Source organism: Sceloporus occidentalis, unplaced genomic scaffold, assembly GCF_023333645.1.
Source record: "Sceloporus occidentalis isolate IW3139 unplaced genomic scaffold, rSceOcc1.0.p SCAF_38, whole genome shotgun sequence".
Classification (NCBI taxonomy): domain Eukaryota; kingdom Metazoa; phylum Chordata; class Lepidosauria; order Squamata; family Phrynosomatidae; genus Sceloporus; species Sceloporus occidentalis.
Window position 1 is genome coordinate 2,429,560 of NW_028317018.1, and position 27,542 is coordinate 2,457,101.

The 27,542-nt window shown below is 41.3% G+C and overlaps 1 protein-coding gene across 1 annotated transcript; it reads left to right on the forward strand.

Annotated features, from left to right (window-relative positions):
• The first annotated feature begins 432 nt into the window (after window positions 1–432).
• On the forward strand, window positions 433–27,051 carry LOC149290620 (histone deacetylase 4-like). The gene is made up of 25 exons (XM_089488556.1): window positions 433–499; window positions 9,914–10,158; window positions 10,269–10,419; window positions 11,471–11,585; window positions 12,307–12,428; window positions 13,089–13,220; window positions 13,944–14,053; window positions 14,238–14,354; window positions 14,909–15,089; window positions 15,188–15,411; window positions 17,780–18,013; window positions 18,130–18,316; window positions 18,416–18,549; window positions 18,750–18,853; window positions 19,126–19,189; window positions 19,464–19,571; window positions 20,369–20,424; window positions 20,558–20,645; window positions 20,766–20,885; window positions 21,391–21,488; window positions 21,615–21,733; window positions 22,963–23,096; window positions 23,219–23,303; window positions 23,903–24,041; window positions 27,012–27,051. The coding sequence occupies exons 1-25, from the start codon at window positions 487–489 to the stop codon at window positions 27,049–27,051; spliced, it is 3,120 nt and encodes a 1,039-aa protein (XP_089344682.1). The 5' UTR covers window positions 433–486.
• Window positions 27,052–27,542: the final 491 nt, after the last annotated feature.

Genomic DNA, 27,542 nt, shown 5'->3' on the forward strand with positions numbered 1-27,542 from the left:
ATCTGGGTGAGGCAGGTGTTCGACAAGAGCTGCATGCACAACATACGCTGAATCCACAGACATCAGATTGGGGTGGGCTGTTAATACAGCATGCTCTGCTCTATGCTATGAGGCAAGGGGCTGCTTCCACCACCGTTGCAGTCCTTTGCTGGCAGACACGGGGCTCTTCCTAGTCCATCTCTAACCCTTTGCTCATCAAAACACAACTTACTCTAAAATGTAAAGTTTTCCCAGACACCACACTGGTCACCCTCCCTGTCCGTTCAGACACCAGACAGGTTGCTTACACCTTGTTGTTCTTTTTACCAGCCATCCATTTTTGCTGAACTTGTTTGTGATATCTCATGTTTCCTCAGTTGAGTGTCTAGTAAGTGGATCCCGGCTTAAGATTGCGGTCCTTGACGTTGTCACGTTTCTGTCTTTGCAGATGGAATTTCTGGTCGGGACCAACCAGTTGAACTTCTGACGCAGAGTCGTGCCAAACATATGCCAAGCACTGGTGAGTACACGCATCTGTGTGATGGTGAATGCTATCATGTTGCATATGTTAGCTGGCCATTCAATTAATATCTGAAATGTTGAGTTCAATGCAGTCAACATGCGGGCTACTGTGACTCGGGTACCTATATGAGCCTCTTGTCAGCGTGGTTCATTTTTATGATACAGCAATCATAATGCAGGAGATACATAGGCCTTCCTTGTTTGCATTGCAGAAGACCAGTTGAGTAATTATCAAACATCTGAGCATTGTGTGGCTTACACATCTCTCTGTAACCATTCTCCAAGACATCAAGCTGTGTATGATGTTACTCCCTGCAGAATAATATTGCCTACTCATCACTGAATGCTTGCTTGACAGCTATCGTTTAGTACTTTCTATAAGATTTGTCAGTTATGGATGTTTTATCCCGTACATATAGTCAACATATTTTGGGGGGAAAATGGCCGAACCTTGTGGAAATCATGTAGTGGATATTCCCCAATACTATAGCAGATTCATTCATGTTACATTAATAATCTAACATCCATAGTTAAGAAAATCAGTATATCTCTACTTAAGAATAATGTTTAAAAATAACACACATTCAACATAATAAAACTGTAATTGGCTACATTTTTCATTCTGTTATGGTAAATTCTGGGATTAGTGCTGAATCCAGGAAAGAATGCATTGTGGACTCATGACACATTCCTAGTGTCTGCCGTACTACCCTTTAACACAAGTTTACTTTCTAAGTATATATATATGTATATATGTATATGTGTGTGTATATATATATATATTTGAACCAATTCTTTTCTGATTGAATTTACTATTTAGAATTGCCCTCATTGCTCTAATCACCCCCGTGAAGTGTGAGTCTCCTAATGTCTTGTTGCTGTGGGACATGGATATATGTGATATAATTAGGGACAGTATACCTCTAACTTTTTAGCAGTTTATTTATCTAGCGGCAATAGACTCTGTAATGTTGTACACTAGGGTTAAATGTGAATAGACATTAGGGACAACCCCAGTACCTAGAGCTTGCAATTTACTGCATTGCAGTTGTCTATTGAATTCCTGGACTGCACACCATCTTTGTACTTCACGCCTATCTCTTTTTGGTAGTCTGACTTGAATTTAAAGATCCTCTTCATCCTTTTCGCGTACTTTACTGCATAGGGTAGCGGAGTGTTGTTTAGTTATTGGTTTTGTGTGTTGTTTTTTTTTGCATGCAAATACAGAGAGGAGCGTTACCAGAATAGCAAGTGCTTTGTTTCTGCGCCCCCGAGCTATATCCTTTGCAGGTGATGCAGTTTGATGAAGGCATCACCTGCTTGGCGATCCATGAGCACGAATACCCATCACCGGCCAGTTCCAGCACTCGCTTGCGTGAGATTTCCAGGAGTTCCAAGTATGTGTGCTCAGAAAACGTTCCCGTTAATTTAAATGCAAGCACTTTGGCTGAAAAGGGCAGAGAGGCATTCTACTCCATCACCTTTATTTATTTATGTTACTGTTATAAGTAAAGAATAAGAGTATTTAATTAGCTTAGTTAATGGATTGTAATGGATATTTTATAATAGACTTTTGATATGTTGAACTTGATACTTAGACATTGTCAAAAACAGAATGTTTTGCATAAAAAAATATATTTAGAAATACTACTGTCATTATGCAGATGACAGAGACTCACATGTGATGTTATCACTTTACCTATCCCTATACAAACTTACCTTTGTTACCATATATATGTATATATATTATACACAAAATAAAGTATTCAGTAAAGCAGTCCAGCCGTAATAATAATGGTTTTGAAAAGAGATCAGAACACTTAAGAATTGATATTTTTAAAGGAGTTTTCACCTAAATAAATGAAAAGTATTATTTGCCATAAAAAAAAAAGCAGGCATGGAATTAATGGGTTTAAATATAGCCTGGTTGATCCAATGAGAACTTGCCGTTTTAAGTAGGGAGGGAATTTCCCCCGTTTTGACAATTTGCATTATTGGTAATCTCCTCTTAGTGTGGAGGTTTCTGCCGGCGCTTTATAAATAAAGTGGAATCGGCCGGCGCTTTATTAATAAATATAATGTAATGTGGTCTAAAATGTTCTAGGATTGGCAAGCCTGGTCAAACCTACTAATAACAAGTGTGAATTATTCTCCAGTAACAACACAACTATATTTCCCACTTACCAAGCTCAAACCTCTTTCATCCCCCACATTCAGTCCCTAGCAAGATCTGGCCACTTACACCTAAAAAAAACATCTCTCTCGCGTCCGCCCATTCCTCTCCCAAGAAGCCTCAAAAACTCTGGTTCATTCCCTTTTTTCCTACCTTAACTGTTGTAACACTCCTTTGGTCTTTCTCTGGTCCTCTGTCTCAACTCCTTCCTCTGCAATCTATCGAAATTGCTGCTTATGCTCCTTCTGCTTCCACACTCGTTGAAATCCTCCACTGGCTCCCTGTTACCTCAAGAATTAAATTTAAAATACTTGCTCTAACATATAAGGCCCTCATTTCTGCCCTCATAAAAAAAATTATTCCCTACTCGTACTCTACATGTACGTTCTTCCCATGGGCTAAGGCCATACCTGGGAACTTCTTAGCTCCAAGACGCAGCCAGGACTGACGTTGATGGGCGCTCCCGCTTACGTTGGTGGGCATTCCTTCTGAAATCATGGTAAACACCCCCATTTAAAGGGGAAATGGGCGGGTAGCAGGGCATGTCCAGACCCCACTCCCGCGACCCGGAGGATTCGGTGTTGAACCGGAGAAGCAGTGCTTCACCCGGAGATCTCAGGGTCAAACCTGGAGAGTTCCCAGGTATGGCCAAGGCGTTCTTCCTCAATTGTCACCTCTAAATTCACTTCCGCCAAACCTTCAGCTGTCACCCTCCCTCCCGACATTAAAGAGACAACCCACTTCTTCAGGGAAGAGTACCATCTCAGTAGCTACAACTTACCTGCCATTAATACAACCGCACACACCTGTCTCCATTATCCATACTTTGTTTTTCCCCATTCCCTCTAGATTGTAAGCTTGCGAGTAGAGCCCTCTCCACCTAATCCGTTTGTCTTAGTCTGTCAATTCTAGTCTTGTGATACCCTTTGAAATACATACGTATCGTAAGAAATGCTGGGTAAATTGCTGGCGCTATATAAATAAGATAATATTGTAATATTGTATTCACAGCAACAAGTTTTACTAGTGTATTGAAAATGTATTACAACTCTGTATGTGCCTTCTGCAGAGACAATCAAACAAGAATGATTGGTTTCATGACTGGATTTAAGCTCCAGATATAAGATTTAATTTTGGAGCGTTTGCATATTATATTTAATGTTTTCACTAGCCAAGTGTTCTGTTCCCTAAAGAGTATTGACATATTCTCCCACTATTTTTGCCTTTTTCTGAAGCAATTTAGAAACATAGACAGTGACGGCAGATAAGAACCATTCGGCCCGTCCAGTCTGCCCAACCCCTCAATTTTAACATGGCATCTCTGTTTCTCAGTTAGGAAATATCATAGCATTAGAAATGAATCCCTCTAGCGATTGGATGGTAAGAGCCACATCAAATACATAATGATCGCCGTGTGAATTTAGTTTTAAAATATTCGAGAGGCGAGAGACTGCGGCATGCACTAGGAATAGGGATAAAGGGGTAACTGCTGGGCTTACCGCTCTATGTCCCTGATTTCAAGGGGGAAAGCGGGTCTCAGTGGGGTCCCGTAATGTTGGGTTGCATTGCTGGCACCGCGAGCTGCATTGAACACCGTCTTCACAGGGTAAGCGGCTTGTATGTCTTTGGTTATGTTATTGTGTGTCGGAGTATGTTGTAGTGATTCTGGTCACCTGGTCTGGGTATGTTAGTCTGCCTGGATCTGTTAGTATTGAGTGGTTGTGTAAGTATATTTTAGTGTGAGTGGATATGATAGCGTGTGTGTCTGGATGTGTCTGTTAGTGTGAGTCTCTGGATACGATGGAGTGTGTGTTTGGTCATATTAATGTGAGTCTCTGGGTATGTTAGTATTGATCGATAATTTATAAAAATGTTTCTGTTACATATATTTTTAGAGATATCTTTATTATCTTTTTAATGGTACATATTTCTTAATTATGATATATTATGATATAATATATTAAGGAAACATATGGTGGAGCATCACCTTAGAAGGGAGGGGAGTTATGACCAAATATTTGACTATACAATCGTGTTAAAAATAGTCCAAGGGGAATCAGCTCCGAGAACCAAAACAAATTTGTCAACCCCTGCATTACTTTTACTTTTGTTGATCTTCTCATTGCCTGCCTAGTGAATGTTTTAGATGGGTAATGTTACAATTATTGCAATCAGGGGTTTTCTAGATGTGTTCTTTGTTAATTGGTTGATTTGATCTTGAGGGTTGAACATGAAAATTAAGCAAGTTTTTAGTTTAACATGTTCTGTTCAAGAGGGGCTTGAGTGTCTTGCAGTAGATTTCCCAACATCATATCTCCTTAGCATTTTGAATAACTGTTAGTGCAGTTGATTATGATTTTCTATTTTTATAAGACCCTAAGTGAAGTTGAATCTCTGATATTTGAAAGTGTAGACTACGTAGTTTAGATGTTATTTCATTGAACCCGTTCTATAGCTGCCTCCAGGCTTATATGATTCACCTGCTGAGCCCTGGTGAGTCACTTTCCTGCTGATGGAGGCGTACTATGCCATACGGAGCATCTTTCAAACATGTTCTCCGTCTAATGAGGGAAGCAGAAGACAGGCTGGAGTGGGCGGCTGCTTTGGGGACGTGAATGAGCTTCCGAAGGTTGTCGCTAATATGGTGGCAACAGGTTGGTTCACAGCGTCTGTGACGGAAATAACCCCGTAGTCTGGCTCTGCAGATACATCCACGAAGATCTCCATGCGCACAGTGTTTGTGACGGGTCTTTCTGCGTTTTGGTAACCATAGCTTCAGACAGACTGTCACACTTGCTCCGTTATGTAACCTTGATAAGAAAAGTGTACACCTTTTTTGGGCAAAGTGGTAGTTGGGAAGAACCTGTGGTGTTCTGAACCTTTGTGTTAAAGAAGTACTTTAATAAGCTTAATTTAAAACTGAAGGGTAGAACCTTAGGTAGAAGCTGCAGCTGCCTCCTCCTGAAGCAGATAATCAATGGAATGGTTTTCCACGTATGCACCTTGGGGCCTGAATCCTCCATGCATTTGCAAGGGAAGGGCACCATGAACATTTATAGGGACCACACAGCTATTAAATGCATTTACATATAATGACTGGAATGTCCCAATATATACCGTATTGGCTCGGATATAGGCCGCACCCGAATATAGGCCGCACCCTAAAAGTTTTTATTTATTTTTTTTAAAGAAAAAAAGCCCCCCCCCCGAGATATGCTGCCACTCTATGCCCCCTCCGAGATATGCTGCCACTCTATCCCCCCCCGAGATATGCTGCCACTCTACCCCCCCCGAGATATGCTGCCACTCTATCCCCCCCGAGATATGCTGCCACTCTATCCCCCCTCCGAGATATGCTGCCACTCTATGCCCCCTCCGAGATATGCTGCCACTCTGTCCCCAAGATGTGTTCCCCCCCCCCCCCCCCCACCAGACTTACCAGTGCAGACTCCACGGGGTCTCGCGGGGCCGGCAGGGGACATCTACGCATAACGCGTATTCAACTTCCGGTGCCGGCACTTCCGCCGTGGGAAGTACCGGCAAGGAAGATTGTTCGTGCAGACGTTCACCGGCAGCGGCGATGCGAGCATAAACAACCTCCGCTGCCGGCACGTCTGCAAGATGTGCTTCAAAAATCTCCCTTGCCGGGAGCAAGCCAGGTTCCAGCATGTACTGGCTGACATGGCATGATAAGAGTACATGCTGAAACCTGGCTTGCTGCACATCACTTAAAGCCCCCTGTGCCATGCTCCTCCCCCCACTTACACAACCATGCTATCACACACACTTATTCATATACTCATTCATACACCCTCCTTCACCCCCTTACCTGCACTGCAGATCTCTCACACGCAGACTTCCATAGGGGCCCCGCTGATTCTCTCTCTGTGTCTCTGCAGTCATGTGATGTGAGATGAATTCATGTGACTCCTCTGGTTTCCTGCTTCCTGTGGCCAGCACAAGAGACACTGCTTGCACAGTAAGACACACAGTTAAGCAGTGTGGCCCCCGTGGGGATTATTTTCGGCCCTTTTTTTCTTTTTCTTTTTTTCGGCATTTTGCCGAAGATGTGCTTCGACAACTGGTTTGGCTCACAAACACCTAGGCGCCTGCCTTAAAGGTACATACATACAAGCGCAATTTATTTTATATGTATATATATGTGCATACACACACTACTGTTCAAAAGTTAGGGGTCACTTAGCTGTTTTCATGGAAAACATGGGAATTACTAGCTGTGCTAGCATAATGACAAATTGATTTTCTAATGATTAATTAGCCTTTTTAAATTTGAGTTGGAAAACCTAGCGTGCCATTTAAACACAGATGTGATGATTTCTGATAAAGGGCCTCTGTACCCTATGAAAAAATTCTGTTAGGAATCCGCCATTTCAAGATACAATAGCCATTTAAGACATTAACATCTACACTGTATTTCTGATCCATTTCATGCTATTTAAATGGACAAAATCTTTACTATAAAGTAATGCTGATATGCACAACACTGTGTTTATACAGTCCATCCAGGAGATGGTTACTTTCAATTTATAAATTAACAATTTTGTTGTGCGTTGGACACAAGTGCGTTCCCACCGCAAAGCAGAAATCTATTCTGAGTTTTTAGGAAGGCATGGTGTGGGAACGTTTGCGCACTACTTACACTCAGGGATATACAGTATGCTGCGTTGCCCATTAAGTTAGATTAATATCTAATATTAACACTTTTAAGTAACCATTATTGATTTTATAATGGTATACTTTGTGTTTCATGCTTATTACAGAGGCCGAATGGAGTTGTTACAGTATTATAGTGCTAAGCTATGGAGTTCCATCACTGGCTTGAATGCAGCCTTTGTGCCTCTGTGAACGTCACTGTTCTAGTTACGTTCGTAAGCTTGTTGGGGATAAATCCAAAGTAGCGGCTCTGAAACTAAGGGCTGCGGAAGCTCCCCCTGGGAAAGAGAGAAGGTTGCTTTGTTTTCAGGAGGGCACAGTGTGTCAGGCTCTACTTACTGACACTGCTAGCCCTCCCCCGCCTTCCTGTCAACTCTCGCTAACAAGTTTGCTTTTTATGGTACTCAATGGTCAAGAGTCATAAGTGACGCATCAGCCCATGAACACAATAGTTAGTGGTTGTGCGTCACATCCTTGGAGCTGAGTTCCGAGTAGGAATGTGAATTGTGTGCTTGGCATTGCTGGGCTGTGTGCTTTCATTTAAGTTTTTGCATGGGCGCATTTTGGCTTGCTGCATCTCTGTATGCCATCAAGATGTAATGGTCTTAATAGGTGCAATGCGCTCATCAGAATTTGGTTCTTATGCAAAACAGTTTATTGTAGAGAAACAGAATGAGGGTAGGTCACAACTATTTTCAGACAACAATTTTCTTCCCTTGCCTCGCCAAAAAATCATAGGCGTTTTTAATTCAGGAAAGATATTTGGTGCCTACATTCACTCACACACTTATTCTCGTTCATTCTCTCTCTAGTATGCTCTCTAAATGCCTCCCTCCCTTCTCTGCCGGCCACTTCCGCTTCTTCATCACCTTTGATCTTCTCTTTTCTACCTTTGTACGCATCTCCACGGCATGAACTCGGCGGGAACTTCTGGCAAAACGATGATGCTTGCAATGACGTCCTCTCCCCGACCCTCCAATCAGCAATTGGAGGATCAGGGAGAGGATGTCACCACAAGCGCTGTCATTTTGGCGGAAGTTATGTCCGTGGAGTTGCAGACGAAGGTAGAAGATAGCAGATTGAAGAGACGATAAAAGATAGAAGATGATGAAGATGCAGAAGAGGTCAGCAGAGAAGATGGGGAAACATTTAGAGGGCGTGAAGGAGAATGAGTGAGAGTGTGAGTGACTGCAAGCCCAAGTTTTTCCTGATGAAAATTCAGAGCTTTGGAATTTGGTAAATTTGAAGTTCTTATGAATCTGAATGCACATGTCTACGGCACTGTTAGGCACTGTTGGCTGTAAGATGTGTGTTTGAGCTTTACTGCTGCCCTGCAATCCTTTTTAACACTGTATGTATAAACAAAGTCCTTAGAGTATGAACTCCTTCCACAGGTTATATGAACTTGACTAATGATCCATGTCAAAGCAGTGTCTCCCTTCAATAGTCAACGCAGTGTGTGCTTGTGAGCCTTGAAGGTTTCTGCACGGTGTGCTTCTGCTCAATGCCTTTTATCCCAACTGTTCTTTATGCGATCATCCTGTGCCTGTGTCTGACACGCAGTTAAAGGGGCAGTTTGTTTTATTAAACTAGATCTTTAAAAACATGACAAAGTGCAGTGACACTGCATAGGAACAAAGCAGCAGTTCCATCATTATCAACTGCGCATTTTGTTATGGAATGAAAGGCAAATTCTATACTCCTGATAAGTAATTTTAAGACTAGTCTAATACAGCATTAGATTTCTGCACGGTCCAAACTGATACCCTTACCTTGGTTTCTATTTTTGGGGGACTTTGTTAATTTAGCCTTGTGTACTCTCGATTTCTTTATCCTTCACATACATCACACTGAAACTTAGGTGCACATGTTACTTGTGCCATAGGCATTGCACTTGCTCAAACATAACACAGGGAATCGGGTGGAAAGTCTAGTGGTTTACAGAAGAGAAATTATAAGTAAATATGAATTAAGGGAGTTTGTGTTCTAAAGGACAGCATTTGAACATGTAAACACTACACAAACTATCTGGGTAGTATACAGTACGTGGAACACCTATATTTTACATCAGACGCTATAAAACACAGCTCACCTATGTATGTTGTACAGAACCCCTAGGAGCATTACATATTGCCTATATACTATAGGAATGAAGATCTCCCCCACATGCAGGACTCTTTGGGGGGGACTTGCTCAGTGCAGAGCACCCCCTCAAAACATAGCATGCCCCTTCATAGTCCTCAGAACTTGTCAAACATCTTGAGCACTGACGGGATCAATATTTACTCATTGTGTTTGGCGTGTTTTGGTGTGGTTTAACATGCATGTATGGGCTTTCTAGGAAGAGGTCAGTCTAGTTACTCTGATTTCAATTGCTCGGCTGCTGCATTCAGGGTTCAGTAGTGGGTTTATGAGCTGTATTCCAGGAGTTAGTGTTAGACTATCGAATTGCTTGCATTGTTTTATGGACTGCCTTGTGGGGATCTCTGTGGTGTACATGTGGTCGCGTTAGCAGTAGACTATCAGCTCGTGGATAATGTTTCTCACCTCTTCATTCTCTTACAGTTGATGTGAGTGCTGCCGTGCCACTTCAAGTGGCTCCCAGCACTCTCCCCATGGACCTGAGGCTTGACCCCCAGTATTCGATCACAGGGCAGGACTCCAGTGCTAGGGAGCAACAGCTGCAGCAGGAGCTAATATCTTTGAAACAGAAACAACAGATCCAGAGGCAGCTTCTTATAGCGGAGTTTCAAAGGCAACATGAACAACTCTCAAGACAACACGAAGCCCAGCTTCATGAGCATGTGAAGGTAGGAAAACAGACCACAGGAGGGGCCTAGGGAAGCAAAGCGTAAAGCAATGCATCATTGAAACCACTTTGGTCATGCAACCACCATGAACTAGGCTTTGGTGTTTGCAGCAACAACAGGAGCTCCTGGCTATGAAGCATCAGCAAGAGCTTCTTGAACATCAGAGGAAGCTGGAGCAGCATCGCCAAGAGCAGGAGATGGAGAAACAGCAACGAGAGCAGAAGTTGATTCAGTTGAAGAACAAAGAAAAAGGAAAAGAAAGTGAGAGGATTTTCACATATTTTGGAAATAGATGAAAATAATCATGACAAGGGACACAAATGTTGACTAGTGTTTATAGTTTTCTTAAAGAGGGTTGAGACTGTTTTGGGTGGCAAAGGCAAATGAATGGTAGGGAGGGAAAAAGCTTGCCCAGTTCTACCCTTCTATTCAGAGAAATGTGTTAGGGGTGCGCTAGGTGGTTGTATTATATGTATTCAGCATTTAGCACATCTCTCTTCACTACATGTTATTAAAATGCTGTTTTTAAGAGCTTCCAGAAATGCTAAATTCATCTAATTTGGAGATGAGTATGTTGCCCCCTCAAGGAAGGTTAATGAATTGAAATTTTGAACTCTTCGATCACCTGTCACAAGATTATCACGAGCCCTTAGGGTTGCCATAAAAGCTATATTTGTTACTTGAAAAATCTATTTTATGTGTATTGCAGAGAGCCTCTCACAATGGTGCCCTGCAGTATGTGGGATGTATAGGCTCACAGAAGGGAATAAAAGTAAAGTACTCAATAAGGTTTTTACATCCTCAATAATGCAGGAGGTAGACCGCTGACATAAGCAGTGGTATACAGATTGCACAAATTCTGTACCTGTGTACTATTCCCATGACCTGCTTCTGCGACCACATAAAGGTACAGTGTTAATATGCATCCATCCTGCAGTTTTAGCTTTGGATGTGTGCCTTCTTGCACAGACATTTCCTATCAGTGCAGAGTTCCAAACAGTATCCTGTTGGCCAACAGCTGGAAACACATTAATGTAGTGTATTATTTTGTATGGATTAGAAGCCTGATGTTATAGGCTGTGAGATGGTGGTGTACTTCCAATGTTCTGCATTAATAGTTATGTTGGGTCAGGTAAAAAAAGGATCAGCCAACAATGGGCTTCTATGTGAAAACAAATGCAGGTGCAAGGTTTAAAGAGAGCTTATTACCATATCGTCCAAAGAAATGTTCCTGCCAATTTGTTTCTCTGGCATTATGCACCAAAAATGTAGTACCTGTTTGTAAGTGATGTCATGAAAAGTCATATTGCAGGCGCAGTGGCGAGCACTGAAGTCAAAATGAAGTTGCAAGAATTTGTGTTGAATAAAAAGAAAGCTCTTGCCCATCGGAGTCTGAATCACTGCATGTCCAGTGACCCTCGTTTCTGGTGAGTGAACATATTTAATGATAATTGTGAAACGCTTCTTAAATAGTTGCATTACGGATTCTTGAAGTAGAGGTTTATGCCGTCTCCATGCCCATGCAAGGGGATGTGTTATAGGGCAAGGCCTGTGGACATAGGAGAATGATAGGACAACCTGGCTGTCCCAGTTTGAAGTGTCCCTTACCATGTTATGGTGAGAGAGAAGCAGATCATTGAGTCAGTAGTATGTGAAGTCTGCCAATACAGTGGGCTGTTACAGTCATCTAGTCAACTTTAAGTCATTGTGCATCCTTTAGGAATTTTTACTGTCCCCCAGGGACAACACCCAGGGGAGTGCTGGCAACATTCAGAGCCGGGGATCAATCCAGCTAAGCAGTCTATTAATAAAACAGCCTAAAACAAATCCCGCAGAAAGCATCAAGTGCACAGTCTAGTTCTGTCCAACACTCAGAAAACACACAGAAAAATATAAAAGGTGCCACAAAAGGACACTCATCTCTGAAATGGCAACTGAAGTCCTTCGTACTCTAGGCACTCTTGTCGCGATATGTAGAAAACCTACAGGTCGTGTGCCCTTAAGTACAGCAAGTACTGGTAAAGTTTTTTTGTTTTTTCCTACAATAGTAGTGGTATGTACATAGCAAAGCGAATGAAAAAGTGCTTAATGAATAGCAATTTAATTGACCATTCATTTGTGTTTTTCCGTCCCTGTGTTGTCCTACAGGAAGACCCAACACAGCTCCCTGGATCAGAGTCCACCCCCTCAGGGAGGAGTATCCGCCTCGTACCACCATCCAGTCTTGGGAATGTACGACTCCAAAGATGACTTCCCACTAAGAAAAACAGGTGCGCTCATGGAGGATGGGGCCTTGGGAAATTGGGTATTCTTTATACATATTCTGGATGAGGACAGTCTCACAGGGTGCGTGATTGAATCTTCACAAGCAAACAATAGACACGTTAAGTGAAATGAGTTGGCAGTTTAAAAGTTAATAGCGTTTGTACTCATTCTTTTCTATGATTGGTTTTGTTGCAGATCCACTCCTCTCTCTCTCTCTCTCTCGTTCATTCATTTTCCCCGTTTGTTGGCTTGAAGCTTTGCAAATGGCCAAACGTCCTTTCCCAATGCATGCTGTACAAATAGTTACAGGAATGTTTGTGAATTATTAATGTAGAAGTAGTGTATTTATTTAATGTGGTCTTTCACAGGCCTAGCCTGAGCTAGTTTCATGAGTTAAGCCAGGTACCAGCGGAAGCTTTCACCATTGGTGAGACCGGGTGATCATTTATGGAGATGTCAGAGCAGGAGCTGGATGATAAGTCAAATGCTGTAGTACTATAGAACTCTATAATACAGTTTTGATTACAAAGTACTACACAACGCAACGCAATTCTTTCTGGTAGTTTTTTAGTTCTCTCATACACGAAACTTCACTAATGAATAAAACATTTCACTGGTTCCCCGGCTGTATTTAAGATCTTCTATTATTTCCCTTTGTTATTTAGCATCTGAGCCAAACCTTAAACTGCGCTCTCGACTGAAGCAGAAGGTAGCAGAGCGGAGAAGCAGCCCTCTGCTGCGCAGGAAAGACGGCCCAGGCGTTGGAAGCCTGAAAAAGCGCCCCCTAGATGTGTCGGGTGAGAAAGTGCTTCTAGACCATTAATAACTGTTTTGGTTGTCTTATAATTGCCTGCCTGTTGATACCCGGGGACTGTGTTCTTTTTAAAAAATGTATTTGTTATTTGGGGGATGTTCTTATGCTCTTTAAAGAAACATCACCAGTCTTAATTCCCATGCATAGTAAGCTGTGCCAGAAAGGAAGCCTTGGCTGTAACCAGCTTATTTTATTAGATGGTGTCTGTCGCTACTTAAAGCAGGCAGAAAAGACTTGGCATCCTAGTGCCAAAAAGCATTGCAAATATATATGTTAATTTAAAAATAAAAAGTCAGATGGAAACTCGCGACACAGGTTTCACGCACATCACAAAGTCTGTGTACTGCATTGTGAATGAAATATCAGATGAGTGACACGTTACCACGATTCCTGCTTGGATGATCCATTCTAAATGGTATTAGGGAACAAAAGCATACTTATTTTTGGGGTAATCCTGTGTGTTTCATTCCTCAATGACTGCTTTCCTGGGGAAGTGTTTCACTAAAGGAAGCATTTCTTGTATCACATCATGTGATTAAGCCGGTGTGTGACTGGTGTGCCACTGCTATGTACATGTATGATGCATCTTTAATAAAGGAAAATAACTTACTGTTGTACGTTTAGAGGTGCTAGCACTTATGTTTGAGACTACTGTATGCGGAGGGGATTCCATATAACCGTACATGCATCTGTTTGTATTCTTTAGACTCTGCGTGTAACAGTGCTCCTGGCTCTGGACCTAGTTCTCCTAACAACAGCTCCAGCAACATCAATACTGAAAATGGCATCACTGGGTCTTTGGGCATCCAGACGGAGGTATGTGTAGCAGGACAGACAAACGTATCATTACCCACTCCCAGCAGAGCGGCAAACGACTCAACACATTCCACGCACATTGCGTTTGGTTTATAAATAAATCCAGTTTCATAAAGTGATGAATGTTTTTTGGGTTTTTTTGTGTGCTTCTAGTATGTAGTTTTCTTCAATTCATTTGTTTCAGGCTGCGCTGGCTCATAGACTGGTGACCAGGGATGGCTCAGTGACCCAGCTCCCACTGTACACCTCGCCTTCTTTACCTAACATCACGTTGGGACTACCTGCCACTGGTACTTCAAATGTACGTCCTGATTGCAAATGTGTCATCGCGTGTGGTTTTCTGTAGACTAACAATAGATATAATTAATAATGGAGGCAGATGTAGAAAGCTACACCTTGAATAACAAAACACAGAAGAACTAGGGGTATATGTTATTTTTTTCTCCCTGTGACCAATGGATGCTGTGCTGCATGAAGTATATCCCTTAACTATAGTTTTACTCTTCACATCAAACTTTTTAAAGCTAAAAATCTGCTCATTGTTTGTCTTCCATTTCATCCCACACCCAAGGCTTTACTAGTCTGTGCCACTTGTACCAAATGTTTGTGCCGTGTCTTAACAGTCACATACAGTACAGTCATAGCATGTTTCAATGAATGCATGACACATGTTGACCATGGGTTGCAATGTAATGTAATTCCCATCAAAGGTTGGTGGAGGGCACTGTAGCTTCAATTTGGCAATTAGAGAGCAGCTTTGCATCAATGCCTTTTCACGTTGAAGCGTGTGATGTATATCCTGCAGTCAAAATGAGACATTTGCCTTCATGTGAGGTATGAATTCTTTCTTCTCAGGGTGGATCGGCACAGGATAATGAACGTCTCTCTTTGCCAGCACTTCAGCAACGTCTTTCTCTGTTTCCTGCTGCTCATCTCACTACTTACCTTGGGTCAGAAGCTGCAAGTTCCCATAATCCTCTCCTTAAACATATGGTCTTACTAGAACAGCCCAATGCACAGAGCCCTTTGGTGTCAGGTTAGAATGATATCCTGTAGTTGGATATATGATAGAATTCATACTTCACACAATGCACGTGACTGATGGATCTTCTGATGGAATTTCTATGATTTTAGGCTTGGGGGGTCTCCCGCTTCACTCTCAGTCGCTGGTGTCTCCTGATCGTGTCTCCCCCACCATGCACAAATTGCGTCAGCACCGCCCGTTGGGTCGGACTCAGTCGGCTCCGCTCCCGCAGAACTCCCATGCTTTGCAGCACCTGGTCATTCAGCAGCAACACCAGCAATTCCTAGAGAAGCACAAACAACAATTCCAGCAGCAACAGCTGCACCTCAACAAAGTATGTCCCTCTGCTCGCTACACAGCGGTTGTTTGTTCCAGAAATCAGTCTAGGCGTTTGTTTAGCGTGTACGTTTTTAGGGGGTCCTGTGAAAAGCCATCCAATTTTCACTAAGTACACTCTTTCATCGTTTACAGTAACTGTTTGTCATGCCTTGCCTTTTTTCTTTCTATGCAATGGCTCCTGAGAAGTGGAAATTTCCTATAAATTGTTGTGAATGATTCCTTCTTATTGCATTTAATATACAGTGTATAGGGTCTTCTCAGCCTTGCTTGAACGACACCACAGTGTACCACTTCATCACATCAACTTTTAGTAGATAACGCCCACCCATAATGTATTTTACTAAAAAAGGAATCAGAGCTGTCACATGTCTGTTTTTTAACAACTCGCTGTACACAATGAATTCTGCTTATTTTACTCATACATCTAGCATATTAGCAACCTAAGTTATGTGTTTGCCCCAGAGCAGTCTTCTTAACTTCATGCTCTTAGCATTCAGAGGCTCCTTCATCTTAAATATGGTGGAAACACCTAGGTTCTTGAAGACTTTGGAATGGTCTGAGAAGACGAATGGAGAGGAATTCAGAGCAGAAAAAAGTTTTTTTTCCTTAGATCTCATCTTCTCTAAAGACAAAATATTGTAACAGGCATACGCAATATCTATTTGAAAATAATTCATGTAGCTACGCAATGGAGGGTGAAGGCAGTCTTTCTTTTGTTTGTCTCTGAGAAATCATAACTCTTGGAGGCACCCATTTACTCACAGCTATATTTCATCCTTGTCTTGGAGATAAGGGTCATTTTTTTTTTTTTTTTTTAGCAAACTCTACAGAATGGATAAATACACCTTGGAGGCGTCTGTCCACACAACATGTCTGGACTTAGTATGCAATATGTTCGCCTTTCAGTAAAGAGTGCTTTCCATTGCTGGAATTTCTCTAGTCTCAGAATAAACACCGTTCTGTTGCGTATTGTAGCCTCTGCAGAGTTAATGTCCACCGTTTCTTTCTTTTTGTAATTTGGTTGTCATCTGAAGTGATTAAGAGTGGTACATTCTGTTAATTTTTCTTTTACAGCAGGCCATGAGATAAGCAGTCAGTCTGTCTGTCTAATAGGTTGGGCTATGATAACTATACGATACATATTGATGACATATAGACAGCTCCCTAGAATCATAATGAAAAGTAGTATTATTTAAGAAACTGAAAACAATACAATATTATAAACTTGGGTCCTTTTTTCAACCTAAAACACTGTAACCATGTTAATGGGATACTGTTAATAAAAGATTGGTGAGAGATCCCATAAAACGTATTTGTTTTTAAAAATCTATGACCTGTTTAGCAGTTCCATCGCCGTACAAAAGATCATATAGTTTCAGATTGCTGAGTGTTTAAATTTCTTTCAAAACTGACATATATGATACATCAGCGCTACGGAATTTGATGCCGCTATATAAAATAATAAATAATAATAATACCAAGTTAAGGCTTTACTTTTAATGACTAAGACTGTGTGCTGTCTGGCCGGACAGAAGTGTTTTATGTTCTTGTTTTCACAAATAAGCATCGGATGTAGCGTCGGATGAAAGGTTAGGGCTACCTGCCAAGGAGTATCTCCTTCTTCTTGCAGGGCATGTTCTTTATTTGTCCCATGGACACAATATATGGTCTGGCAGCGCTTTCCGTGATGGGTTCTCTGCTTTCTGTATGCATGTTTATATATAATAATATGATCATCTGTTGTTTCAGTTCATTTATTTAAATGACTATAACAAACACATTTTCTGGTTGATGTTTCTGATTTGTAAGTTATTTAACATGCTTTTAAAACGAGAATCTATTAGCCGCATTAGCTCGCCCATTAGTATCTCAAATGATTTAAGACATGAAATATTTCGGTGTTCAGCATGATTTGAGTTCCTTTACTGTTATATAGTATTTGGATATTGTGTATTCTGAAAAAATATTTATTTCATTTTATTTGTAATTATGGACAACAAAAATCTCATCTGTTATTAGTAAGCAATTCTTCACACCTTATTGTAAAATACTCCTTGTTTTTTCCGTGTTTGCCTTATCCCAGTAAGCCTTTTCTTGCTTTTATTAAAATACCTAAAAAGCTATGATTGTTGTTCATCGGTTCCTTGGCTGTGTTTGCTGCCTCCATCTCTTCTCCTTTTACAAATTGTCAATTTGTCTGCTCATAGCTATGCTTCCACTAATTCACAAGTCCTGTTATCGCTTTTGCCATCAACTATCTTTTAAAACCTTAAGTGCACATGTATATACAATATAAATATTCAGAGGTTGGGCAGACTGGATGGTTCTTATCTGCCATCACTTCCTATGTTTCTATCTTTCAGATGATTCCTAAAGTAAATGAGGCTCCACGGCAGCATGAGAGCCACCCTGAGGAGACTGAAGAGGAGCTTCGTGAGCACCAAGGGCTTCATGAAGAGCCGTACACAGAGCGTTTGGCTGATCCAGACTGGGTGGTGCATGTGAAGCAGGAGAGAGAGGAGAGTGAGGATGAAGATAGCACACAGGAGTTTGAGCAAAACAAACTGCAGGCTGAGCAAGACCTGCTCTTCCGACAGGTAATAGGACATTTATACTACTCCTACTCTGTGGTCGCATCAAATCTTTCGGTGCTATTATTATATGAAGCTTGTTACTTGGTTGGCAAATTCAGAGTGTTTCCCTAATATTGCAGCAAACTTTGTTACTGGAACAGCAACGGATTAATCAGCTGAGGAACTACCAGGCGTCCATGGAGGCTGCTGGCTTAGTGGTCCAATTCAGTGGGCATAGACCTCTGTCAAGGGCGCAGTCTTCACCGGCCTCTGCTTCCTTCCCTATGTCTGTTCAGGAGGCACCCAGCAAGCCCAGATTTACCACAGGTGAGGTGCCGTGCAGAGTCATTGATTCATGGCGAGGATATGATCTTCGTTTCCCGGTTTACAAACATGTTTTTTTGTTTTTCTCATTTTTTTTTGTAGGCCTTGTGTATGATACATTGATGCAGAAGCACCAGTGTATATGCGGTAACACAAACAGTCACCCTGAACATGCCGGAAGAATTCAAAGCATTTGGTCAAGGCTGCAAGAGACTGGCCTACGTAGTATGTGTGAGGTGAGCATGTTTTATTACAATGCAACTAGATTATTCTTTCGTCTCAAAGTGAATTAAAGATGCACTGAACGTTGAATTAAATCCATAGCTTTATTGAATATAAAAGGTTACAATCTTCAGGACTCGGCCACCTGATTTGTTTTTCTTTGCGATTACCGTGTTTGGCTAGACAATGATCTGCATGTTGTCTGTCCCTGTAGTGTATCAGAGGAAGGAAAGCTACCCTTGAGGAATTGCAGAGTGTTCACTCAGAGGCTCACACACTGCTATATGGTACCAACCCCCTGAACCGTCAGAAACTAGAGGGTGAGATTGCATCCGTATGCCTGCACAAGAGCAGTCGTTCATTTCTTTGTTGTGACAAACGTGTCTGCGTTTTGGGCAATCAAGCTATTGTAGTACACTTATATTATGTGCGTCACTATGGTTTGCAGAACTGTATCCGTCCTGTGAATAATTACAGCAGCTTTCACTATGTGTGGCCTTTATAGCTGAAACATCAATGGAAACCTTATGGAAATGTTACTGCTAATAAAATGCGTGCGCGTACTTCTAGCTGTTTTCGCTCTAACACTTTCCCTCTTCCAATTTAGGTTCTTTGACCTCCATGTTCGTGCGTCTCCCGTGTGGTGGTGTTGGGGTGAGTGTTTCTTCTCGTGCTTCTCTCTTCCAATCTTTCTTTCTGTTATAATCTCCATAGCATTTCAGGGGACAGGGATTTAACCATCTGCAGGGCTGGTTACAAGTGGTTAGAGCTCCCACAAGACATGCATGGTCTTTGGTTCGAGTGACTTTGCATATGGGCCTCAAGTGGCGCAGCTCAATGCTTAAAATTGAAAATGCAATTTAAATGACAGTTTTCCACTCATCAACTTTATTTTTGTGTCAAGGCATAAATAGTTTGTTTTCTACAGGTTGACAGTGATACTATCTGGAATGAAGTCCACTCCTCTGGGGCAGCGCGGCTGGCTGTTGGCTGTGTTGTAGAACTTTCGTCCAAAGTGGTATCTGGGGAACTGAAGGTACTTAAACACGCACCCAATTTAAGCATTATCAATGCATAAACTAATAGTAACTGCTTTACATTTTGGGGGGGGGGGGGGGGGATTAAACTGTTTTTCTTTGTTGTTTATAGACTTCCTTTGTTTTAGTAAAGAAATGTTCATTTAGTGTACACTGCAATGATGAATGCATATTAAAGTACTATGTACGTTTTTTTTTAATGTGCGTACGTTAACCTGGCAGGAAAAATTCAAGTCTCTTGCCTTCTGGAGCATCTGCAATTCCCGGCCCAATGTGCTCCTGCTTTTGGGCCACTTTTGGCAGCCTATCAATGAGAGCTCTTTCTGCACATGCGCCTTGGGTCTTGTTAGACCCCTTTGCACGAGCCAGTACCCAAGCTGGGTCTAAACACATCTTCCACATGCATCATAGGAGGTGGTCTGCACAATCCCCCATGCATTTGCAAGGAGGAGAAAATTATAATTTAAAGGACATTTCTGCAATCGTATGCATTAAAGTCCATGTGATTGGACTGTCCCTATGTCATTACTGCTTGATAAATCAAGCCTTAGTTCCAGGTGAAGGACTAATCAAAGCTTCTATGTAAAGTCCTAACCTGTACAAGGCCATTTTCATGAACACTAGTGGTTTTACAGTTTAGTTTTGTGCAATGCAGTGACCATTGTAGACAATATATTGAACGACCCACTGTGCAGAACTGGAGAGGTGATGATACTTTTGATGCAGAAAATCTTTTAGATAACGTTTAACCTTCAGTCAGTCACACTTCTGCCTCCCTTTTTATGTTTTAATGTAGAACGGTTTTGCTGTGGTCCGTCCTCCTGGTCATCATGCAGAGGAGAGTACACCTATGTAAGTAAGCTTACTCTAGCTGGGTTTGGGTAACTATTTATTACCACCAAAGGGATCTTGACATATGGAGGCTTTTTGTTTTGTGTTTTTTTTTTTTTTACTTGTGTTTTGTGATTCTTAATGCTTTCTCAAGGGGATTCTGTTACTTCAACTCGGTTGCAATAGCAGCCAAGATCCTTCAGCAGAGATTCCGGGTGGAGAAAACTCTGATTTTGGACTGGGTGAGTACGGGAAGAGCTTAGTGAATTTCTAACATAAGTAGACTTATTCTGGCCACTAAGCAACACTCTCTGCAGGAACTTTTGGGATGAATTCCATGAGCCGCTCCCCTTCTGTTTCAGGATGTGCACCACGGAAACGGTACCCAGCAGGCCTTTTATTCTGATCCCAGTGTCCTCTACATATCAGTCCACCGCTACGACGATGGCAATTTCTTTCCAGGCAGTGGGGCTCCAGATGAGGTGAGGAATCAACCATGGTGAGACCAGGAACAGCTTTGTTGGTGATTTCAGTCTCAATTTTATCTGGGTTTCTTGAACAGTTTTGTTTTTGTCCTGATACTGTCCTCAGTGTGGTTCTCTTGGAGTATTGCTTTAATAGGCCAGAAAGTCGATTTAGTAGACAGTTTAGTAGTAAAACATAGAAAAAATGTATACAGATCTAGTTTCATTTCTGTGTATTAAAATGATCGTAGTGACACATGCTCAGTCGTATACATACCAATGTGCACTTCATAGCAACGTAACGAACATTTAAAGATAAGATAAAGGAAAAAGTTGATGTATTTGTTTCTTAGTCTGTAAAGTCTAGTTTTGTCACATCCTTTGTGTGTACTGTATAAGCTATTGGCGTTGTATAAATAAAAGACGATAATAATAATGAAGGATTAGGGAGACGTGTAGTTTGATTATTTTCAAACTTACAATGCTCTGCATGTGTACTTCAGTGGTCATTCTGTCGTTGTAGGTTGGCACCGGAGCTGGTGTGGGTTTTAATGTGAACGTTGCCTTTACTGGTGGCCTAGACCCTCCGATGGGAGATGCTGAGTACTTGGCAGCTTTCAGGTAACATTATGAAAATGGTGTGGAAGCTGCCCTTTGGCTTTGGGTTGGATGCTGTATGCTACTTGGAGTTCTTCATTGACCTGTGACAAGGTCTGCTGCTCACTGTTTTTATGTCTTTTATAACAGGACAGTGGTGATGCCCATAGCCCAGGAGTTCTGCCCAGAGGTAGTTCTGGTGTCTGCTGGATTTGATGCAGTGGAAGGACACCCAGCTCCACTTGGAGGTTACAGAGTATCAGCCAAGTGTAAGTCTATAGAGTCCAATCTAGTATTCCTTTGTTATCCTTATAAAATTGTTTGTCTTAAAAGTGAGGTTCGAAGGAGCATCCCTGTGTGAGTGACTCGGTGAAAACACAACGTATCTTTATTGTGTCAAAAAGGCAAACTACTTCTGAATCCACAAAAACAAGTTCAGTGTACAAACTGATTAAATTGCATAATAGATACAGTATACAGAAATGTCATTAGGTTACTATAACATCAGCATCATACATAGCAAAGTAAACTTTCCCCTCGTGTATACACAATGGAGGCTGAAAAGTTTCCTTACTACACACATGAAAAAGTGTATATCATAGAACCAAACACGACTTCTTCAGGAGTGCAAATAACAGAGTGGTGGGTTGGGATATTGTCTTGGATTATCTTTTTGTTTTATTTTTTATTTTTGTGCATCCTTTAGGGATATAAATTCATTTTGTAGCATTAACAACATAAAACCTGTTTTGTATACGAGAAACTTTTTTAATTGTATAATTTTCTCCAATTGTTGGCAATTAAGCTACAGTACATACTTTAAGCAGGCTGGATTGTTTGATCTATTTAACAGTGCTCATGAATCATCATCCAGTTTAACACTCATGTTATTTAATAACATAAGCCTTGAACTTTGGCTCGGGTTAGTCAGCCCTCTTTGTTAATTATTAAAGGTAAAGAAGCCAGGCAATTGCATCTAGGCCGAGGAGGGGGGGTACATATGGATTTACACAGGCGCTCTAAGTAATTTAAAAAATATTGGGGGTTTTTTATTTGAAACACATTTGACTAAATAGATAAATTGACCCTAAAAAAACATTAATGCTATTATCAGTCCCTCTCTATATCCCTTCGGTCATATCACGTATCGGTTACTAACGTGACTTAATATGTAGATGATTATTGCAGAGTGGCAGAGATTTATGGCTTAATTAAAATCATCTAAACATCCAGGCATATTTGACATTTTTATTATTTTATGAAATTTTATTACTTTTTATTTCGTTTTGGAATGCCAGGCCAAAACTACATGTTTTATTAAATGTATGTTTCCTCTTCTGGTTTAAACTTTGATGGAAGAGGCACCAGAGGGCACTGGAGTTGAGGAATATTGCATCCAATCTGCCCATTTGCTAACTGGTTCACATACTCTAGGCTGTTTTTGTGACTCCATTTTGTGCTTCCTGATCTTTTCCCTACTCACTTTGTTTTTCATTAGGTTTTGGGTATCTAACAAAGCAACTCATGAGTTTGGCAGGAGGCCGCGTCATTTTGGCCCTGGAGGGTGGTCATGATCTTACAGCCATATGTGATGCTTCTGAAGCCTGTGTGTCTGCTTTGCTGGGGAATGAGGTAAAACATGTTCTGACATGATTTTTTTGCACTTCGGAGGCAAGATCAGCTTTGGAGAGATGGTATATCAATTATGAGGACCTTCGATTGCTCAACAGCGTACTTGTGTTTCCTTCTAACAGTTGGAGCCGCTTCCCGAGTCGGTGCTGCAGCAAAGACCCAACAGCAATGCTGTAAGCTCCCTGGAGAAGGTCATCCAGATCCACAGTATGTAGAACAAAGCTGATTAATGGAATGTCTGCTTATAAATAATATTGTTTAGATTCTAATCCTGTGTCGGTACAAACTAGAAAAAAGATACCACGTGGCGATCCTAAAACACATTGTTCAATTATCAACACAATCCACTAAAACGGTGATTATATAGAACACTAAAGCATACAATATCATGACCACGGAGCACAAGGCCATTGTGAGTTGACAACAGTTTTGTTGTCAACTGTCGTTTTATCAAGGGAAGCAAAATAAAATAACTGAGTAAGGAATCAAAAAGTGACATGTCTTGAACAGTCCATATAGGCGTTGTATTTAATTTTGCTCGTGAATCACTTTAGTAAATTTTTTGCTCATCATAAGCATCAACAATTAGCAAGATGCCGTTCTGAGATTTGATTCCGAGCTGTCTGGAACTGGAATGCTCAGGCCCATGCATTTTCCAACATTGCAGTTTTCACGCAGTGTATGTTCCACTTTTTCACCACAGCTTCTGTTTGTTCCTTTTACTGCATTTTTATTCTATAATAACTGCATTTTTGAGAACATCCAATCACATGTTCCTATAGCCGACATGCTGTTTCTTTCCACAGGTGAGTACTGGTCCTGTTTCCCCCTCATTTCCTCGTCCGTATCCTATTCACTTCTTGAGGCACAGAAGTCTGAGAGCGAAGAGGCAGAGACAGTGACTGCAATGGCATCCCTTTCTGTAGGAGTCGGTCAGGAGAGGAGGTAAGAACTAGCGGTAACTGTTGGCATTTATTCTGTTTTCTAATTTTAATTGGTTTCTTGCTTGTCACTTTAATGAATTGGTTGTCAAAGGTGTTTCATTGCGTACCCTTCCATAGACATAGGGTGGCCAACAGTTTTCATCATTAATCCTTGTGGGGGGAAATGCATTAATATTATGGGGGGGGGTAGTGCGAATTCTGCAATTTGGAGGAAAATTCTTGATGAATGGTTACTGTAAGCATTGAATTGAGTCTTATAGAATTTAGTCTAAAAGATTGTGTGCACAAAGTACTGTGCAAAAGGTTGCCGGTGAGAAAAACTACTATAGGGTAAGAATTATTTAAAAAATGGACATCTTAATAGTGTATTTTTAGCATTAAACAAAATGCAAATGAGTGAACAGAAGAAAAATCTAAATCAAATCAGTATTTGGTGTGATCACCCTTTGCCTTCAAGACAGCATCGGTTCTTCTTTGTACGCTTGACAAAGTCCTGGATTTTGTAGACATATAGTTAGGTGTATGATTAAACAATTATACCAGACAAGAGCTAATGATCATCAATTTAATATGTAGGTTGAAACACAATCATTAACTGAAACAGAAATAGCTGTGTAGGAGGAATAAAACTTGATGAGGAACAGCCAAACTCACTAACAATTTAAGGTTGCTGAAGATAGGTTAATGTCAAAAGTCATACACCATGGCAAGTCTGAGCACAGCAACAAAACACAAGGTAGTTATACTGAATTTCAAGGCAGACAGGGGTTTCCAGATGTTCTGCCCAAGCCTGTTTGAAAAAGTACAAAAAGTGGTCTGCCAAGGAAACTTAGGGCACTGAAAGACAGCTCGGCATTGGCAGGATACAGCGAGATCCTAGTAGACCCCTATACTGTCTGGAGAAGTCTAGTCAGAAGCTGTCTTCATGGAAGAGTTGCGGCCAAAAGGCCTTACCTCTAACGTGGAAACAAGACTGAGCAACTCAACTATTAGCAAAAACTGGGGTGTAGAAAAATGTCATCAGATGCTCTGGACCGATGAGTTAAAATTTGAAATATTTGTCTGTAGCAGAAGGCAGTTTGTTAGCCAAAGGGCTGGAGAGCGGTACAAGAACGAATTTTTTCAGGCAACAGTGAAGCTTGGTGGAAGTTCCTTGCAAGTCTGGGGCCGCATTTCTGCAAATTGAGTTGGTGATTTGGTCAATGTTGATGGTCTCCTCAATGGTGATATACTTATCCAATGCAATGGAAGTGATGGAATGCACCTGGCAAAGCCCTGATTTCGACATCAAGACATCTGTCTGGGATTACATGAAGAGAGAGAAGCAACTGGGGCTTCCTAAATAGACGTACTAACTATGGTTAGTTCTCCCAAGATGTTTGGAAAAACCTACCTGCCGTGTTTCTTTAAAAACTGTTTGCAAATTGTATTAAAAAAAATAATAATGCTATTTTGAAGGCAAAGGGTGGTCACACCAAATATGGACTGAATTTGTGTGTGTGTGTGTGTGTGTGTGTGTGTACAGTGTCCTTTACTAATATTGTCCTTCACCCATGGTAAATATGAGCAAAGAAGGCTGTGAAATGTCTTTGTTTTACCTTTTGATCATTTCTAAAAAAATACACAAAAATACTCTGTTCTCATGGATATCAAACAATTACAAACACAACACGTTTACCAAAAACAAATTGTTTAATATATGATTGGCACCCTTATAGTCAATATGTTATGCTTACCTCCCTTTGTGAAGATGACAAGGAGTCTTCTCCTATAATGCCTGATAAGGTTGGAGAATACATGACAAGGGATCTGAGACCATTCCTCCATATAGAATCTCTCCAGATCCTTCTAATTTCAAGGTTGATGCTGGTGGACTCACCTCTTCAGTTCACCACACAGGTTTTCTATGGGGTTCATGTCAGGGTACAAGGATGGCCTTGGTAGGACCTTGATTTTGTGTTGAATTTGATGTAGGTGTTGCATCACTGTCCTGCTGGAAGATCCAACCATGGCCCATTTTAAGCTTTCTGGCAGAGGCTGTCAGGAATTAATCTAACATCTGTTGATATTTGATAGGCTACATGGCATTATGGATTCTAACAAAATGCCCAGGTTCTCTGGCAGAAAAACAGCATAAAAATATTAACCCCTTCATGACAATTGGCGTGCCTGGCACGTCGTTACTTTAAACAGGTGTTTCTTCACCCAAATGTTGTTGCTGTAATGCCTCAGTGTCGACAAGTGTCTTGTTTGATCATCTGGAGTCCTTCATCAAGACCTTGCTTTGTGCACTGGGGCACAGTCATTCAGAAAATGGAAAGGGCCTTCTCCTAATGAAAGCATAGGATTGTCCAAAATGTCCCCTTCAGCATACCAAGACATTTGGACAATGCCATGCTCCCAACTTTGTAGGAATAGTTTGAGGAAGGCCCTTTTCTATTACAGCATGACTGCTCCTCAGTGCAACTTATGCAGGTAAGGTACATGAAGACATTGGGTTGGATGGGTTTGGTGAGGAAGAACTTGACTGGCCTCAACCCTATCGAACACCTCTGGGATGAGCTGGAACAGATACTGCAAGCCAGGCCTTCTCATCCAACATCAGTGACTGACCTCACAAATGCTTAACTGGATGAAAGAGCAAAAGTTCCCGCAGGAACACTTCAAAATCTCGTTGAAAGCCTTCCAAGAAGAGTAGATGCTGTTATAGCTGCAAGGGGGAACAACTACGTATTAATGTATATGTAATTAGTATGCAATGTCATAAGTTCCCTTTAGTGTAATGGTCAGGTGTCAATACTTTTGTCCATAACTGTATATACATATATTATCAGCCCTTTGCCCAAATATTTTTTCCAGGTTCTATAAAGTGTGGTGAGGGACATGTTGGCCAATCTAGAACCATTTGTTATATTATACATGTATGGTTGGTTGAAACCTTAGTTTTGTAATAACTCTCTTGTTTTTTCAGGACTGAAGATGAGCCAATGGATGAAGAACCCCCTCTGTAGCAAAAGGGCTGGTGGCTATCAGATGTGTAATTCTTTATCATTGCTGGGGGAGCTCCCTCAGATTTCTCCGCCTGTGCTCTGTCCCCATGAAGACGAGCAGCGATATGGATGTAAAGAATCCTGTGTATATCACATCCACAGAACCACAAACCAAGGTGCACTGTGCGCCGAACGGCTGTAACATGCCACCCTTCTCAAGGGGGCTCTGCTCCTTCAGGAGCATCTGGCAGCTCTTGCCAAAAATTTTATTTGCTTTCATGTTTTTAACAAATATTCAAAGAAAAACAAAGTAAAAAATGATGACCTCTGGGGTCTCACAACAACTTGGTGCTTTAACATTCTGCGGATTCACAAAGACTGTGTGCGCACTGGAGAGAGCACAGGGTTACCACACTGTACGGACACTGTTTAAACCACTCAGTTTAGTCCACATCTTGGACATTTCTCCTCGGTGGATGCAGTTATCAAGTAGAACCTGTTGGGTGAAAACA

What these genes read in the sequence shown, in the direction of transcription:
- LOC149290620 (XM_089488556.1), top strand. An exon ending in AACAGCTGCACCTCAACAAA is followed by an intron (nt 15,412 to 17,779) that starts GTATGTCCCTCT and finishes TCTATCTTTCAG; the next exon opens with ATGATTCCTAAAGTAAATGA. An exon ending in GCAGTGGGGCTCCAGATGAG is followed by an intron (nt 20,886 to 21,390) that starts GTGAGGAATCAA and finishes CTGTCGTTGTAG; the next exon opens with GTTGGCACCGGAGCTGGTGT.